Raw genomic sequence first — 19,596 nt, forward strand, 5'->3', positions numbered from 1 at the left:
ACTCTGCCTCTGACACACCCCAGGACTCTGAAGAAACCATTCAAGCTCTCTGGGCCTTGGTTTCCTCAATCTGTCATGAGCGGAGAGGACAAGAACATCACCCTGTTCCAAAAGTGTGTAAATAGAATGTCCTCTAACAGAGGCCTTTTCACAGACATTGAGAACAGATCTGAACTTCCCATGGTGTACAAGGCCCTGCTCGAGCTGGAGTCTCTGCCTCACTCACTCCACTCTGGCTGTGCCAATATTCTTCTGTCAGTTCCACACATACACACACACACACACATGCACTTTGTGAGCACCCACTTGCCCTCACACATACACTCTCACATACGTCCCCATCCCCACAGGCACTCACATTCACACCTGCACACACACTCACTCCCCATAAACTAGGTTTTCTCAGGTTGGCACCCTTTCATCCGGCAGTTCTGGGCTTTAACGTCAGCTGCTCATCTTCTCTGAGACAGACCGTCCCTTAGTATTCTCCATTTCGGCACCCAATTTTTTTCCTTTATGTTACTTACAACAATTTAAAATCATTTCACATGTCTTCCTTAGTAGACTCTATGCTCCATAATGGCAAAGATTAAATGTGTTTTATTCACCTTTGCTTCTTATCCCCAGCATTTACACTGTGTCTGGCACCTGAGAGGCATTCAATAAATATTTATGTAATGTATCAATCAGTATGATTCCAGGCCTTTTCCCCAATAGCTGATTCACTCCTCTATGACCATGGAAAGAGGACAGCAAATTCAAATACAAGTGCATGTAACAGCATGCATTGCTTTCTTGAAAAATATCAATTCATTGGGTTATGTAGATTTTCCAACTGTTGACACATTCATTGCACAGTATGTTTTAAAATACATTTGTTAATGTCACTACCATCTCATTGGGAAAGTCCTTAAGTGTTTGGAAGATGTCAAGCTTGTGATAGCAGACACAAGTGTTCCCAAAATTCTAATTTTCACTTGAAAGCTCTAATTTTATCATTAGCAACACATTGTCAGTTGTTTTCTCTAAAGCAACAGGCTCACTTCATTCATGTTTGAGAAAATGTCTGTCAAATACCCAAGTCTGAATAATCATATTTTGTCTGTTAGCATTCTTTCAAATAAAAATAGTATTCCATGAAAGAGATAGATAAGTTCACAACTCAACCAATTGCACCAGTGCCTTTCCCCAAAGCAACCATTGTACTTTCATGTGTAACCAACGTGTTTCATGCATATTTTGCACAGTTCCCACATCACAGAGAATATTAAAGAGACATTTACTACAGGGTAAAGATGTGTTACATTTTTTTTTAATTTTCCTGTTTCTACTGTCTCATCAAAGACATTCTTTTTTTTTTTAATTTTTATTGCAGTATGGTTGCTTTACAATGTTGTGTTAGCCTCCACTGCACAACAAAATGAATCAGCCATACACATGCAGATATCCCTTCCCTTTTGGAGTTCCCTCCCATTTAGGTTACCACAGTGCATTAGGTAGCCTTCCCGAAGCTATACAGTATGTTCCCATTAGCTGTCAAAGAAATTCTTAGTTGAAACTGGTTTTCTCTTCTGAGAGTGTCTGACAATGAGGAATACAGTGACTGCTAGTACAGTTTGGTGCTACTGCTGATTTGTGCTAAGGCACCAGCAGTTTTATCCGTCCTTCCCTTTGTGACATCAGTGAAGATGTCAACACAGATGAAAAACCAACACCTTAATATTATTATGAAAATAATTTTAATCTTTCAGACCCCTGAAAAGGTTTCAGGAACCCCTAGGGGTTCACCAACCACACTTTGAGAACTACTGGCTTACAATAGTGCAATGGCTCACTCACAGCTGGAATAAATTAAAATGTTTCCCAAGAACATAAATAAACAGCCTTAATACACAATTTTTAGAATTTATACTTTACAGTCAAAACATCTTGAAAAAGATTGTTAGAATGAACAAAGTTAGTGGGAAAGTTAGTGGACACACACCTTTCAATTTCAAAACTTTCTACAAAGCCTCAGTAATTAAGATAGTATGGCACTGGCATAAGGACATACGCCAATACGGTACTGACATAAAGACAGATAATGTTATAAACTGAGAGTCCAGAAATAAACTCTAACGTTTATGGCAAACTGATTTTTGACAAAGGGATCAAGACAATTCCTTGGGAAAGAATAGTCTTTTTAAGAAATAATTCTGGGACAAATGAATATCCACATGCAAGAGAATGAAGTTGGACCCCTACCTCAAACCACACACAAAAATTAATTTGAACCAGACAAAAATTTAATTAAAAAGGCGACCTAAATGTAAGTACTAAAACTGTAACACTCTTAGAAGAAAATCTAAGAGTAAATCTCTGTGATCTTGGATTAGTCAGTGATTTTTCAGATGTGAAACTAAAGGCACAAGTGATAAAAGAGATGGATAAGTTGGACTTCATCAAGATTTAAAACTTTTGTGCTTCCAAAAGACACCATCAAGAGAAATAAAAGACAACCCACAGACTGGGAGAAAATATTTGGAAATCATTTATTTTATAAGGGGCTCATATCCAGAACATATAAAGAACACTTACAACTCAATAATAAAAAGACTAATAAGTCAGTCAAAAAACAAGCAACATTTTTGAATAGCCATTTCTCCAAATAAGATATACAAATAGCTAGGAAGCCCATAAAAAGAAACTCAACATTAGTCATTAGTCATTATAGAAGTGCAAATCAAAACCACAATAAGAAACTGCTTCACACCCACTAGAATAGCAATTATAAAAAATAATACTAATAGAAAGCACTGGCAATAATTTAGAAACCTGGAACCTTCATTGTTGATGGGAATGTAAAATGATGCAGCCACTTTGGAAAATAGTTTAGAAGTTCCTCAAGATGTTAAACGTAGCTACAATATGACCCAGTAATCCTGCTCCTAGGTTTATGCCCACACCCCAAGTGAAAACGTATGTCCACCCAAAAATTCGTACATAAATGTTCATAGCAGCATTATTCATAATAGGTAAAAAGTAGAAACAACCCAAATGTATATCACCTGCTGAAATGGTAAATAAAATGTGATATTTCCATATGATGGAATATTATTTGGCAATAAAAAGGAATAAAACACTCATACATGCTATAATATGGATGAACCTCAAAAGCATTATGCTAAGTGAAAGAAATCAGTCACAAAAGACCACATATTCTATGATTCCATTTATATGAAATGTCCAAAATAGGCAAGTCTAAGGAGACAGAAAGTGGATTAGAGGTTGTCTAGGGCAGGGGAGTGGGGGAAGGAGGGTAATGCTGAGTGACTGCTAATAACTATGAGGCTTCTTTGGGGAATGATAAAAACGTACTAGAATCAGATTATGGTGATGGTTACACAACTCTAGAAATACACTAAAAGCCATTGAATTATACACTTCAAATGAGTGAACTTGATGGTATGTAAATTATATCTCAGAAAGCTGTTAAAAGTCAACATGAGTCTAGGAAAGGTAACCATAGTCACATAAAAAGAAACAGAATTATCAATGTTTCCTTTAGGAAATTTTCAGTAGCTGTAGTCAATTAAAATTTGATTTTTTTTAAAGTCTGCACTAAAATTATTCACCAAAAACAGAAGCAGGGTATCCCACTGCTTTACTGAAAATGATTCATCTTTGATACCCTAGTAATATCTGGGAAAAGGAAACACAGGTATCTCAGTAGGGCTTCCTTCCAAGGTCATGTGATTTCTGAAAAAGCAACTTCTGAGTCTGAAGTCATCAGGGTGTTAATTCTGGGGATGGCTGCTTAACACCAAACACCCTGATCAAACCTATGACCATATACATGTCATATAATAAAGACCACATCCTCAGCTCAGAAAAAGAGCTAAAGACATTTCTAATAGAAAGCACACTGAATACTGTTTGTTCAGGGACTGAGGATGATCCTTCTTAGAGTGAGATATTTTCCTTACTGAAACAAAGTAGCCATGTCTGACACCCATTTTCCTTTCTTAGCTAAATCCAGAAAGAAGGAAGGAAGGAAGAAAGGAAGGATAGGAGGGAGAGACAGGAAGGGAGGAAGGAAGGAGCAACTCAGAGATACTTCCATATGTCTAAAGCTGTAAAATCAAATGATCAGGGGAAGCCCAATCAGGGGACTGGAGAGAGCTAACCCTCCCTACTGCACCAGCCTCTGTCCCCAGCTGCCGAACTCCAGACAGGGACACAATATGTTACCCTCCACAAAGTGGGGAAGGAAAATCCAAGCAGGAGCTTATGAATAAATAAGCCTCCATCCTATATTTCCATGTGCCCTTAGCTGATTAATCCTTACAAAATCCAAGGAGATGACTAGAAAGACACTTGGTTGGTGACCAACTTTTAGGTTACCAATTTTAAATCTCTGATTTAAGTCTTTAAAGAGCTTTCATTTGTGGATAGAAAAGATAATGTTGCTGCTGATGAAAACCAGAATCCACGAAATCTCAGTTGAAACATTTGGAGTCTCTTCTTGTATACTATGTTCTGATGGCAACGAGGGCCCGTTGTCCCCACCCACTCTGTAGAATTACAACCCTCTCCCCTCGGCAATCCTAGCCAAGGAAAGCATGCCCGCAGATGAGTGATTACTCACTGTTCTCACTTGTGGCTTGTTTTTTCTTTTTCCTGATACTCAACTTTGAAATTGGAAAGAAAGAAAAGAAAGGAAACCACATCCTTTGTACTCTCGATATATAAATAAGAGCCAATCAAGAACTGAAAACAGATTTTCACATTGATTGACGTAGGGACACCAGCCACAATGAGGAACTCCTCTACCTTCCTGGCAGCCACTCTCTCAATGGTCATTTTCCTCCTTCTAATTCCTGAAGGTAAGACTGATTCTTGTCATTTCCATTATAGCAATTAAGCAAAATGGAGCAGACTCTTTGGCAGTATTAGCTAAGTGTACTAAGAGGAGATTTTTTTCTCTCAAGCCTTAACATTCTTTCTTGGATTCTACATATATCTTTATTTTAGAAAGAAAAACAACCTTCTTTCTTCTTTACAATTCCTTTACAAAAGATAATAGAACCACCAGTGCTGCCAACTTGGGGCTTGAAAACTGTCAAAAAGGACAACTGTAAAAACAAGTAAACAAACAAACAAAAAGTTCTTAAGTTAGGAAAACAAATAGGACCTTTCAGGGAAGGAATAGTGATGCCTCAGCCTTTCTTGCTGCAGAAAATGCATAGATAGCTTTAATGACAAAACCGACTATACTTCAATAATAAATAAATAAATATATATTTTTTAAACCTGACCTAGACACACCCCAAGAATCAGGAATGATTCGAATATTTATCATTATTTCTCTAGGTTAGTGTGTCCTTGGGAATACATTAGGACATTGGGAGCATCCCCGCATTGACTCTTTGGAAGTGCTATAGTATTTTGTATTAAGCGTATTCTTTGATGTACTAAGTAGTAACCAACTTGCCTGGTTTTGTGTGAGTTGCACATGCATCAGTTTGAAATGCTGCAAAAGTCATGGGATTATCACTAGAAGGGTAATAGCCCCGGGGTAGCTCTAGATGTTCCTTAAAAACTTTCTAGGCAGTGAAAAGCACTCTGGGGCTAGGCTGAACTGTGCTGGACAAATGTGGAGCAGCCATGGGTTTTCCCCACATCGTGGCAGCTTTTGGAGATGGAAGTGGTGGGCAGATGCTGATGCAACAACCTATCTTACCAAAAATTCCCAAGGAAGTTCTCTAGTTTATCTTGTACCTAAAAGTTTTAGAAATAATAAGGTTACAGGGCATTAGAAACAAAAGGGTGGGCAGAGTACTATAAGTAGGGCATAGCACGACTATGTTCAGGCATGTCAAATCCTCCACAACAGTGAAAACAGAGCAGATTTTAAAAATCCAATCTTATCTTTTCTTCAAAGGAAACAACAAAAGCAACTTACTCTTTGTTTCCTGTGGGCAGAGAGAGCAATGTGGGTCCCTAAAAGGAACAGACACAGCAAAGCAAGACTTGATGCTCTGGATGGGAGGTCTCAATCCTTCTACACATTAGAATCCTCTGGAGGGTTTGAAACAATGCTGATATCCCAGTCCCAGTGATTTTAATTTATTGTGATTCTGGGTGGGAACCAAGAATTGCTAGTTTTAAAAGCTTCTCACCTGCTCTAAATCCTATTCCCGAATCCTAGGTTGTGGGATATGGGGACTTTTTCTGAGGTGGTATTTGTGCTCACCAAACACAGGACTCTGCAAAATGAACTATTATACTGAGTTTATGATTTCTGCAGCCCAGACGGTCCAAAGATGCATCTTTGAAATCCATCTATTTGTGATACACCCCAGGAAAATTGAGATGTGGGTGAAGTTCTCTTGGTTTCTCTAAGTTCCTTACCTTTTTACTTCTAGAGTCTAGGACTTCTCCTTCCCAACTCCCTTCTGGAAACCCACTTCCCCTTCCCCCACTCTCATCATTTACCCCTCATTGTAAATCTGGCAATGAGTTAGCTTTAATAATGGAGTAACAGGCACTGTGCCCTACTGAAGCAAACCTGAGTCCCAGCCAATGGTCAGGAGAAACGTTTGGGGAGAACCCAAGAATGTCTGGTGTAGGAAGGTGATGCTGAGAGTATATCACACGGGCACAAGATCCTCTCAACCAACATGTATGGTTTGCCTCGTGCTTTGGTCTCACTGTTCACTAATAGTGAATCTCTACTCTTGTTCTATCACCAAAGAAATTTTACTAAGGCAGAATTCTCTCCCTATAGCATCTTCTCTCCTCTCTTCATTGGAAAAGGGCTTAAATTAAACCATGTGGTTCAGTCTGGAGACTGAAGGGGAGCTTCAGTTGCAAAAGATATTATTCTCTCAATTTATGAATGAGAAGAGTGCAAATTTCAATAAGCAAAAGTCTCACAATGACCAAAGAACTCAAGGGAAGGGTCACAGCTAAAAGGTACTAATATCAGTTTGTAAGCTATGGGGTTTTGCAAGGGCTTGGGGCAAAAAGGGTGGTTTTCAAGCTTCTAAAAGCCACTCTGCTTCCCCAAATTAATACTTAGCCAGAAAGGGAGAGGTGTGGGAGAGCACTCAAGGTTGTCATCATCACCAGCGGCTCCTTGTGTTACTGGTATAAACCCATGCACAGTTGTCTGCCTTTGCAAGCCCTGAGGCCTGAGGTCAGCGGTTGTGACAGATTTCCAGCCTGATAATCCCTGGAACGACCAAAGGCATGGTTTCTGTGGATGAAAGAGCAGGACCTTCTCAGAAAGTCCAACAGGAATGGGATTTACATTCAGATATCTGAAATCCACATGAAGATGGGGAGGATGCCCTCATCTCCCCTCCTCTCTAAGTGGGAAATGCATGTCTAGTCTTAGAAACATGGCTTTAGGTAGAACTCTTTGGAGGGGTCACTGATATGACTTGTCTTTTTCTTTTTAACAGATCTCTGTGTAAAAATTGTTGGAGGAAATGAAGTGACTCCTCATTCAAGACCCTACATGGTGCTACTTCAAGACAAAAGTATCTGTGCCGGGGCTTTGATTGCAAGAGACTGGGTATTGACTGCAGCTCACTGTAACGTGTAAGTGCTTGGGTTTAAAAAACATTTGTGGAGATATTCTAACTTGGGGGAATATTAATGAAGACAGTAAATACCACTAAAGCCACAGGATCTTTACATCGCTTACATCTTTGACAAATTGCTTTACCCCAAAAGGGAGTTGAGCCCAGGCTCGGCCCCAAAGAATCCGACCAATGAGGAAGCAGCAACCAGAGCTCTTCCGGAAGATCTCCCCTAGAGCTTCCCTAGATGCTTCTGATCTTGACTTCATGATGGTGCGGAAGGGTGAAAATTTCAGTGTCCCCTCAGGGGCCTGAGCACCACTGTCAATCAGAGAAAGCTTCTTTTGAATGCCTTCCTGTTTTTCTTATGAACTTCTCACGCCTTCAGCCATCTCTTAACCACCGTCAACCACTGCCTTCAAACCTCTTCCAGGGCTGGTCTTTTCTCCGCTCCCTAAATCAAGCTTCTAAACCTGGGCTGTCTATTATGATAGCCACTATCATGTTGGCTATGTAATTACCTATGGCTATATACATTTACATTACTTAAAGTTAAATCAAATTACAAATTTAGGTCCTCGGTCTCACTGGCCACATTTCGAGTCCTCAGTAGCCTACACGGGGCTCCGTATTGGACAGTGCAGATTTATAGAACATTTCATCATCAAAGTATAGTCTACTGAAAGCACTGTTCTAATGTCTTAAGTGAGACTAATATCAGCTGTGTAATGGAAAAACAGAGATGTGAATATATGGTTGGTGTAGTTTATACACTAAGATGTGAGTGATAATGGCCTTCATCATTAATGCATCAGAGAGGATCTTGATTTTATTAACCAAAATGAACCTTTAGCATGGAGTAATAAGAGGAAAGAATGCTGGGACCCTCCTGCAGACCACCATCCCCTCAAACACACACTCAATGCCATGCAAATAGGGTCTTCCACTAAGCGATCTATCTCTGAAAGTTTTCCCATTTAAGTCTGCTGTTCTCTTACAAAGATTTCTTCAGTGCATTAGTCTACAACTATCGAGTGTCTTTTGCTTTTGTCTCTAGACTACTGAGATCTCTGTTTTCCAGTCATCTGCAACCTGATTCTCTATGACAACTAAAGGAAGGTTGAGGGGATGGCAGTAAAACCCCAGCAAAGATCCAAGACTTGGCTTAGCTGCCATGGAATTCTCTTATCATTTGTTTTTCAGTGAAACTAGTTTAGCTTGTTATAAATAAGCTGCAGGTGATCATGATGATAATGGTAATGATAAATTCATAAACAATTCACTTTTTATTCTTTAAAGTAAACATTTTTTTCTGAGCCACAAACAAGTATTTTCACAGCAAGCGTATTTACAAATGGGACAATGAAACTGATCAGCACATAATATGCTCAGCTTCTGATTTAAAGAGTAAACCAAATTAACGGTGTTGTGTCTGTTTTCAGGAACAGAAGATCCCAGATCGTTCTTGGGGCTCACTCAATAACCAAGAAAGAGCCTGAAAAACAGATCATGTTTGTTAAGAAAGTGTTTCCCTATCCATGCTATGACCAGGACACGCATGAGGGTGATCTTAAACTTCTACAGGTACGAACCTTTGATTATACTTTTGATTGAAAGTATAGAAGCTCCTACAGTCTGGCCACCTACATGGAAACCTTTCTCAGTGCCCCGATAACTACAGACTGTAGCTGCGTAAGGGGGTGGGGGGTGGGGGTCCCTGAGGGTTCAGCTAGAATTTAAATAAAAATGCGCAATTTTTATTTTTTTTAATTCATTTTTATTGGATGAAATTCTTAATTATCTCATTCTGTTAACTTTTTGCTTGTCTTCCAACAGCTGAACAAAAAAGCAACAATTAATAAAAACGTGGCTATCCTTACTCTCCCTAAATTGGGGGATGATGTGAAACCTGGAACTATGTGTCGAGTTGCAGGGTGGGGTAGGTTTCACAATAATTCACCTCGGTCTGATATTTTGAGAGAGGTCAATGTCACCGTCATAGACAGAAAAATCTGCAACGATCCAAGCCACTATAATTATAACCCTGTGATTGGACTGAATATGATTTGTGCCGGAAGCCTCAAAGGTGGAAGAGATTCCTGCAGTGTAAGTAAAATAAGATCCCAAACTCTAGCTGTTGGGTTAACTCATGCAGATGTAGAGAACGTGAAGTCACTCTTTGCCTTGTCATGACACTGGCTTCTACAGCGTCCTAGTGCTTTTAAAAAGAAGTTTGATAGGGCTTCCCTGGTGGCGCAGTGGTTGAGAGTCCGCCTGCCGATGCAGGGGACACGGGTTTGTGCCCCGGTCCAGGAAGATCCCACGTGCCGCGGAGTGGCTGGGCCCGTGAGCCATGGCCGCTGAGCCTGCGCGTCCGGAGCCTGTGCTCTGCAAGGGAGAGGCCTCTCACAACAGTGAGAGGCCCGCGTACCGCAAAAAAAAAAAAAAAAAGAAAAGAAAAAGAAAAAAAAAAAAAGAAGTTTGATAAAGCTCCAGTCAAATTAATTAATGTTCTCAGCTCAGGTGAGTTGTTCATCATAAACCACGCTAGTGCCTGGGTTGAACTACTACATCTTCTTGATTTTATATCGAAAACCACTAAGAAGCTATTTTTTCTCATTTTTCATATTAACATATATAGATCTAAACTGAAAAATATATAACACTGAGGAGAGCTGAAGTCAGGGTTCCTCTAGGGCCTTCAGTACGTTTTCCCCATCTGATCACCCCCCAAAAATTCCTCTGCCATTTAACCAGGTAAGTCTGAAATGCCTGCATTCCCAAGACAGACTCAAGATCTCCGGGGTAAACCCCATAGCTTCCTAGAGCTGAGCTCAACCCCTAGAAACAACTTCCAAGCATGATCCATTCCAAAGTACACACAAGCCTGCCTACCATATGCCCTGAGAAGGGCTGGGACTGGGCTCCGCTTAAAGATAGGAGTAGAAGAACCCTTGACAAAGGTTTAAGCTCTGAGCACTGGTTTGTCACTTCTCACTTCACTGGGATGGAGCTGAGCCCTCAGAGCCTTGCATTTGCAGAACTCTGTGTACAAGCCTCAACAGCCCTTCATCTGGCACCACCCATCCTCCCTAAAGCCGAAACAGCCAAGCTGGTCTCTAGACCTTAAATACATTTAAATATGCTGATTCTAAAGTTCCTTGAGAGAATACAAGGTCGCATATTGGGTGGCTCACGCACAAGAATAAAGCATGATTTACAGCTAACTGAAGGCTCCCTCCTAGTGGAACCAGGCAGTACCAAAGTGTTATCACTGACTTCCGGGAGCATCCATCTAGCATCAGATGCTCTAAGGAGACTCGGGAGGAAAATCAAAGAGTAACGTAAATTCCACGAGAGCAGTACTTTTTTGTCTATTTTTTTTTCTTTTTGTCTATGTTGTTCACTGATTTAGTCCTAGTGTCTAGAAGACTACATGGCACATGGTAGATGCTCCATAAGTACTGACTGAATGAACGATGTTTGCTAGAAAAGAATGGTGTTTGTGGGAGTTTGAAGGAATTGGCCTCCAAGGTCTAATTTTAATGTTCATTGATACTATATAGGGTGATAGACTGGCAGATTAATAACGCAAGTTTTAAAATGTAATTTTCTCTTCAGTGATTACTGTATTGATGAGTTGAATTTTATTTTCAGTCTTTCACATTCAATACGCTCTTTAGAGATACTGTTGTATAACTTATTTCATTAAATGTTTCTTTCTCATTAAAAAAAAAAAAGGAGACTCGAGGTAGCAATTTCTGTCTATTTGAGAAGGGGAAGGAAAAGGTTGCTTCGGTTTTGTTCCTTTGGAGAGACAATTATCTGCTGGAGGAACTAGAAAACATGGCTTTTATTCTTTGCCTCAGTGGCCAATCTGCATTTGACTATTTTATCCCTTGAGCGATTATTAAACATTCTGAGAAAATGACAAACAGGAGAGTTTCTAAAGCAGAGAATTTGTCTCAACGTTAGTGGATTACACAAATAATACAAGTTTCATTTCAATTTTCACTGCTTCATAAACAAATCGAGAAAACCAATTTGAACATATTATTGAATATTCCCAAACATTTGGGTTTTTTAAGCACTAATTGTCAAGTAAGTCAGGGTTGGTCTTAACTTCACCTTAAAGGCTCCACATTAAATGGAATTTCTTCCATTCTGCTAGTGGTCATATTTGGTGCTGGTCTTCATCATTCCTCTTGTTTTCCCCCAGGGAGATTCTGGAAGCCCTTTGATATGTGAAGGCATTTTCAGAGGCATCACTTCCTTTGGCCTTCCAGGGAAATGCGGAGACCCTCGAGGACCTGGCGTCTATACTCTTCTCTCAAAGAAACACCTCAGCTGGATAGCTAAGACTATGAAACATGCAGTTTAGATAACCGTATTTCATTTCATTTGCTGTTACTTCTTTTTTTAAAATTTTTATTAGAGTATAGTTGATTTACAATGATGTATTAGTTTCAGGTATACAGCAAAGTGAATCAGTTATTCATATACATATATTCACTCCTTTTTTTTAGATTCTTTTCCCATATAGGTCATTACAGAGTACTGAGTAGAGTTCCCTGTACTATACAGCAGATTCTTATTAGTTATCTGTTTTATATATAGTAGTGTGTATACGTCAGTCCCAATCTCCCGATTTATCCCTCCTGCCCCTTATCCCCTGGTAACCATAAGTTTGTTTTCTTTATCCATGACTCTACTTCTGTTTTGTAAATAAGTTCATTTGTACTCTTTTTTTTTTAAGATTCCACATATAAGCGATATCATATGATATTTGTCTTTCTGTGTCTGACTTACTTCACTCAGTACAACAATCTCTAGGTCCATCCATGTTGCTGCAAAGCATTATTTTGTTCCTTTTATGGCTGAGTAATATTCCACTGTATATGTGTACCACATCTTCTTTCTCCATTCCTCTGTTGATGGCCATTTAGGTTGCTTCCATGTCCTGGCTATTGTAAGCAATGCTGCAATGAACACTGAGGTGCATGTATCTTTCTGAATTATGGTTTTCTCCAGGTATATGCCCACTGCTGTCATGTCTTAATTTTATCATAAATAAAATCAATTTGTATCACTGTACTTGTTGCTCTCCTATAACTTTAGCAGGCAGATCTCCACCAGCAAAGTGAACCAGAGTAATATAGAGACCTTGCGGATAATGCAAAGGAGAGATCAGGGACCAATGTCACCTGTGTCATCCATGTGACAAGTGACATGCAAACTTGGCTTGAAATATTCACTTCACTAATTCAGTGGGGCCCAGCAGGAGGGACACTAAGGTCAGTCTGTCTAGTAACAAGTACAGTGAAGGGCTCAGCAATTCTGCAAGAAACAGAGACAGCCAGTCTGGAGCGTTTGGATTAAAAGGAAATGTTTGCCCTTCAAAGGCCATTGTTCCACATCAACACCTGCTATTCAGATTTATATGTAAGAACCTGAGTCGATGGGAGAAGTAGGAACAGAAAATGCCTTACAGTATTCTCCAAAGGCAGGTGAGAAACAGAAATTAAAATTCTAGGGGATATTAATGAGGCACTTAGCTAGCCAAAAAAAGGATACAAGGAAAGTCAGCCTCCTTTCTCAGTAGTTTGAATTTAAGCCTTGGATTATCTAGGTGATTTCTTGGTTCCCCTTGTCATTGAGTCTGGGTAGGTCTAATCAACATGGTGGTTACAGTGACTGCCATCTCACACTAGGGAGTGAGTGTTGAATCGTGGCCTGAAATTTTCCTTTGGGAAAAAACTCAAGATACTTATTCAGCGTATTGAACTTAGTGGATAGTCATCAGCCCAGTAGCCACTTGAAGATGAGATTATGTGAACAGATTCCTCTGATTTCCATCAGTTCCCTTTGGAATATAAATCTTATATGTGTGTGCATGTATACATACATAAACATATACATACACACACACACACGGTATATCCAAACTAAGAACATACAGCAACACTAAGAGACAGCTTCTTAAAACAAATGAAGGAACATAGCTTAAAGACTGACCAGAATACTGGTCCTTTGGTTTTCAACCATGGCTGCCCATTAGACTTACCAGGCTCTTTCAAATGACCAATGCTCAGGTCTCACCCTTAGAAATTTTTATTTAACTTGATGAGAACCAAGACAAAGTATTCTTTTTATAAGCTCCCCAATGATTTTAATATGCAGCTGGGGATGAGAACCCCTATATTAGAAAGTGAAGTCTCATGCTGATATCTAAAAGAGATGCTCTAAGAGGATATTTTAGATGCCTGCTATAATCCCTAATTAGGATTTTAATAGCAATAAGAGGATGGATGGCGTATTCCCTACTGGCAACATTTATTACAGATTTTGAAGTCCACTTAAAAAGAGTTGTATGAAACCCTTGTTCATTGCTGGTAGAAGTGTAAATTGGTAGAGCTTTTCTTAGGAAAAGTGGCAGTGTCTATTAAAACTGAATGAACACATATGCTATGACCTAACAATTCTACTCCTGGGTATATACCAAACAGAAATGAGGGCTTTTTTTCCACCAAATACGTGTTTGAGGATGTCCATAGCAGCTCTATTCTTAAAAGTCAAAATTGAAAATAACTCAAATATCCATTCATAATAAAATGGATAAACAATTGTTGTATATACAATGGAATATTACACAGCAGTGAAAAAGACCAAACTACATGCCTGTGTCATGCATGAATGCAACAATATGAATTACTCTTACAAATCTAAGGTTGAGTAAAAGAAACCAGACCAAAAAAAAAAAAAAAAGAAAGAAAGAATATTTACGGTATGATTACATTTATCTGAAGGTTGGCATGAGGCAAAACTAATTCATGGTGACCGAGGTCAGAATAATGGAGGGGTATTGACTGAGTGGACACAAAGTAGTCTTTGGGGGTGAAAGAAATGTTCACATCTTGATCTGGATGATTTATTCATATGATCTTGATCTTATTCATAAATTAAACACTCACTGAGCTGTACACTTAAGATTTATGTGCTTTATATGACTTATTAGTCAATAAAAGTTTTATATCACAAAATTTTTGTAGCAGAGGCTTCTGTTTTGTGTATTATCTGTAAGTTCATTTTTTTCTTTACTGAAACCATATTCCAGACTTCCACCAAAACTAACAGTAGTAAAAGATAAATTGCTATTTTTCTTAAATGAGAGCCTAGTTCACACACCAGTATTAATTGAGAGAAGTGATCTTTGGTCATGTCATAGTGCCATGAGATTGTTAAGATTGAAGTAACCACGTCAGAATGGTGGGGGACACTGGAAGTGGCCTCACCATTTTGCTCCTTTCCCTGCTAAACTTTTTCTTGTAGTTTATACCTGGCTAAATAAGAAGAAGATCAAATGAAACCCATTTTCTTAAAGAAGAAGAGTGTGTATTGCGGGAATGTAGCATATTTGCAGCTTCTGGTGACCTAAAATTTTATAAGGTAAAAATTACTAGCACTACCAAGCAGATTTTCTGAGTTTAAAAACAGGGAAAAGAACAGAATGTATGGCAACTTGTCAGGAGAGTCCTAACACCCCTTGTATTTACTATTCCACTTTTCAATTATCAAGGCTTTTATTTGGTTTTTTTTTTTTTTTTGAGGAGGGGTATTACGGGAGTGTGTATGTATTGGTAAAAACTATTTATGACAAAGCAAATAAATTAATCAACATATGTTAGCTGACACATGCAAAACATTCCAAAGGACACTAAAAAATATAACATCTTGACACTAAAAAGCACGTCATCTTGTTTGAGCCTCATGACAACACCATGGAGAAGGCAAGGCCAATATCCCTCAACTCCTCAATCGAATTGTCCGGAAGAAATAAGCATGTTAAAACTTAAATAAACAAAGATTCACATAGTAACAAAAGATTTTTTTAAAACAACTAGAATAGTTATATTAACACAAAGTAGGTGATACAGACTGATGTCAAGAGTTAAAGCCAGGTAACATCATTTCAAAACACTTCCTGGAGAGGTCAGGACTTATGTGAAGGTGCAAAGCAAAAGAAGAGAGGAGCAGGAATTCCAGACTAGAAAGAAGAGGTCTAACAAAAGCATAAGGCAGGAAATCACAAGACTTAGCCCAGGGTTAACACAGGAAGGAGTGAGGATTAACGTTAAAAAGATAGAACAGTGGGGCTTCCCTGGTGGCGCAGTGGTTGAGAGTCCGCCTGCCGATGCAGGGGACACAGGTTCGTGCCCCGGTCTGGGAAGATCCCACATGCCGCAGAGCGGCTGGGCCCGCGAGCCATGGCCGCTGAGCCTGCGCATCCGGAGCCTGTGCTCCGCAACGGGAGAGGCCACAACAGTGAGAGGCCCGCGTACCCCCAAAAAAAAAAAGATAGAACAGTGGCCTGATCAAGCTTGAAGAAACCTTAGCAGCTATCAAATCCAAATTCCTATTCTTGCAAATGTTGTGACATACCCAAGGTCACTCAGCAAGTTTATTGCAGAGCCATAACTGGTACAGGTCCCCAGCTTCAGGTTCTGGGCTCAGGACTCCGAGGTGGAGGCCTGGGGGGTTAGGTCATGGGAGTCATTGAGAGTCTATGAGCAGGGGACGGGAGGACCAGCACGATGCTTTTAGAAATGTAACCTAGCAGTAACGTGGAGACCCATGAAGAATAAAGACAGGAAGCCAGTTAGAAGGCAATTACTACAAACTGGTCATCAGGTATGCAGGACATTACAAGGGTAAAACAACAAACAGAGAACAAGGGGCAAACTGAACAACCAGGAGGCTCCCTGAGTAATGGGAGGACCAGGATAAAGATGACACCATGATAAGAGAAAAGGGAGTCCCACAGAAGTCCTCTTTTTGAGAGGAAATAATACGCATGCTTAACATAGAGTAGCACTTTAATCAATGTTTTTCAAGTGAATAAGTTGTGTTTTTAATGTATTGAGTTTGAGCTAAAGACAAAAAAAGTATCTCAGAAAAGAAATATCCAGAGACAGACAAGTATGAGGCTGGAGCTTGGGAGAAAAGCCGAGTGACAAAGAAGCGTTTAGAAATCTTTGCTGTAGATAGTCTTGTGACTATAGCAGTGAAAATGCACCTCTAACGAGGAAAAGACAGAGAGAGAAGAAGAAGAAAAGGGGAAGAGGAGGGGGAAATCAGAGAGAGAAGCATAGAGTCAGAGACGGTGTCTGGGAAATGCAATGGAACGAAGCAGAGCAAGTGAAGTAACCTGAGAAGGAAGGTCGGGAGAACAGGCATTCACCTCAGGAAAAGCACGTCATCTTGTTTGAGCCTCAGGACAACACCATGGAGAAGGCAAGGCCAACATCATTATTCTCACATAGAAATCAGGAAGCTGAAGCTGAGAGGGGCTGAGTGACTAGCAGCAACTCCACACACAGGCCGTGCCATCAGCTGCGGCAGAAAAAACCCGGGTCTGGTCTGGACTCAAAGCCAGGTGCAGCACTCTGCCTCGGTGGCCTGTGGGAAGAAGGACAGGCAGCTCACGTTCCACATGTCAAGGGTTGTTGCTGAGGACAGGGAAGCAACCTAAGCTGGGGCCAGGAATCCCATCCAGGATAAAGGGCTTCTCCAAACCCCTGCCACATTCAGGGCTGGCGCTCCCACTGCGCCTTTACCATGGAAAACACCAGTCAGGGAGGGCTCTGGGTAACACCCTAAAGTGGCTAAGGTTTTGCTTCACTGTTGCCCTTCAGAGCTCTTCCCCCTTGTTTTGGTTCCCTAAGGCTGCTGTAATAAATTACCACAAACTGCACAGCTAAAGACAACGGAAATTTATTCTCTCACAGACCAGAAGTCCAAAATCAAGGATTTGGCAAGCAGGGGAGATTCTATTCCCTGCCTCTTCTACTTTCTGGCAGTCATTGGCCATCCGCAAATTGTAGCCACATCACTCTAATCGCTGCTTCTGTGGGCACATCATCTCTGATTCTGTGTGTCTGTTCTCTGTGTGCCTCTTATAAGGACACTTGGCATTACATTTAGGGCCCATCTTGATAATCCAGAATGATCTCATCTCAAAATCTTCAACTTAATTACATCTGCAAAGACCCTTTCACCAAATAAAGTCACACTCACAGGTTTCTGGGATTTGACGTGGATAGCTTTGACGTGGACCAGTTTTTAGCTTACCACACCCCTCATGCCTTATACCATTATTAGTTCTATCTTCTCTAACCCACCAACACCCAGGGATTACCATGGCTGTGCTCCTACCACACACTCTATCTCTCTTCTTATCCTTCCCTGAAAGTCATCCTTTTGGGATCTTGGTTTCAAGAAACTAATCAAGGGCTTCCCTGGTGGCGCAGTGGTTGAGAGTCCGCCCGCCGATGCAGGGGATGCGGGTTCGTGCTCCGGTCTGGGAGGATTCCACATGCTGCGGAGCAGCTGGGCCCGTGAGCCATGGCCGCTGAGCCTGCGTGTCCGGAGCCTGTGCTCCGCAACAGGAGAGGCCACAATGTTGAGAGGCCCGCGTACCGCAAAAAAAAAAAAAAAAAAAAAAAAAAAAAAAAAAAAACTAATCAAATAAACTGATGCAGCTTAATGGAAAAGGACCCAAAAATCTGTCTCACAAAACATACATGAGTCTTTCATATGGAATTCTGAAGACAATACCCTCTTTCTATTATCTATCTGATCACTTCTCAAAGAACACTGTGTGGAACAATAGTTCTATACGAGGTTGATAGGTATTAAAAATGAAAAGAGTCTTTAATGTTCACATTAATTTGGAAGCTCCAAGTTAAGAAAATTATACAGGATTCCTTATTTCAAAACTGCTATATGCATTAGAAATATTTGGAAGAAGAGGCTATAATAGGCAGCATTTCTGAAACTTATTTCACCAGAGTCCTTTTGACTTGAACATCTCAAACTACTAGGGTTCCTTGGAAAATACTTTCCAAATCTATCCTAATCCAACAGTAACTTTCACGATCAAAAACTTCAGGCCAAAATCCACAAAGCTGACTCCGTGGAAGAAAGCTGGGACTGGGAAGATGAGAGGAAAAAAGAGGTTGGATATGTTTTTGACTGGGTAGGTATTTGGAGGCACAACTAAAATCAAATGAGGTGGGTGGCCACCCCCTCATAGGAGGAGTACTGCTTACAACTCAATTGAGAGCTGGAATTTCAGAAATAATCTTGTTCTCTGACACAAGATTCTCAACAGCCAGGAGTGCAGATACACTATCCCACTCCCAAAGGAGACATTTCTTAGATACTTGGGGCTTTTTCCATCTAAACACATAACTCCCAATGCTCTCCTTCATGCACACACACACGCACATACACATACACACGTGCACAGACACACCACCAAGGAGACATGGGATTGGCCCTAGGCATGTTGGTGCATTAAAAATGTTTAAATTTATAGATATAATGCCGTCTTCTTATTTTACAGATGAAGAAAAAATTTAAGAATATCGAGCAATTTGTTTAAGGTCACACAGCTGATTAATGGCAGAGCCAGAACTAGAATCCAATTCAATGCTTTAACTGTTTACCACGCTCCAAATCCAATGCAAAGAAGAATCTCTTTTTCTAATGAAGGCCAGTATCCATTAGTTTTTAAAAATTAAAATTTTTTTAATTTGAGCCATATAAATGAAAAGCAACTTAATTTAGTTAGGAAAATATAGATCATTAAACCAATGCTTTAAAATTAAACCTATTCAATAAATATAATCAGTGATAAATACTCTTTCATTCTTTATTATGATGTGTTAAGATGAAGAGGAAGGAGGAAGAGAAAGTGGAAAAAGGAATAACAGGGAAAAAATCCCACATGTTTTGTAGAGCAGGCTTTGAAAAATATCTTGACTTAAAAAATGGAGAGCTGCTTCTAGAACTTGTTAGGAATATGGCATTTGGATGGAAACAAAAACATTCTTGAAATACATTTTTCACATTAGTGACAATCTTAGTTTACTAGATAGTGGGAAATGCCACCTTATCTCAGATGAAGGTCCTCTTTTAGGATTTACATCTCCACGTGCCAAGAGTACTGTCACTGAAAGCATTCAAA

At 40.0% G+C, this 19,596-nt stretch overlaps 2 protein-coding genes across 2 annotated transcripts in view; one reads left to right on the plus strand and one right to left on the minus strand.

Moving 5' to 3' along the window:
• The first annotated feature begins 4,714 nt into the window (after positions 1–4,714).
• Positions 4,715–12,680, plus strand: LOC101333764 (granzyme A). Its single transcript, XM_004318067.4, has 5 exons — positions 4,715–4,865; positions 7,449–7,587; positions 9,011–9,152; positions 9,405–9,674; positions 11,788–12,680. The coding sequence occupies exons 1-5, from the start codon at positions 4,796–4,798 to the stop codon at positions 11,947–11,949; spliced, it is 783 nt and encodes a 260-aa protein (XP_004318115.3). The 5' UTR covers positions 4,715–4,795; the 3' UTR covers positions 11,950–12,680.
• Positions 12,681–16,556: 3,876 nt separating this feature from the next.
• Positions 16,557–19,596, minus strand: part of CDC20B (cell division cycle 20B) — a 43,815-nt gene continuing 40,775 nt past the window's right edge. Inside the window, exon 11 of the mRNA XM_073801941.1 lies at positions 16,557–17,024. Within this exon, the coding sequence (XP_073658042.1) occupies positions 16,924–17,024 (101 nt within the window). The 3' untranslated portion in view covers positions 16,557–16,923. The remainder of the gene's footprint in view (positions 17,025–19,596) is intronic.

Source organism: Tursiops truncatus, chromosome 3, assembly GCF_011762595.2.
Source record: "Tursiops truncatus isolate mTurTru1 chromosome 3, mTurTru1.mat.Y, whole genome shotgun sequence".
Lineage (NCBI taxonomy): Eukaryota > Metazoa > Chordata > Mammalia > Artiodactyla > Delphinidae > Tursiops > Tursiops truncatus.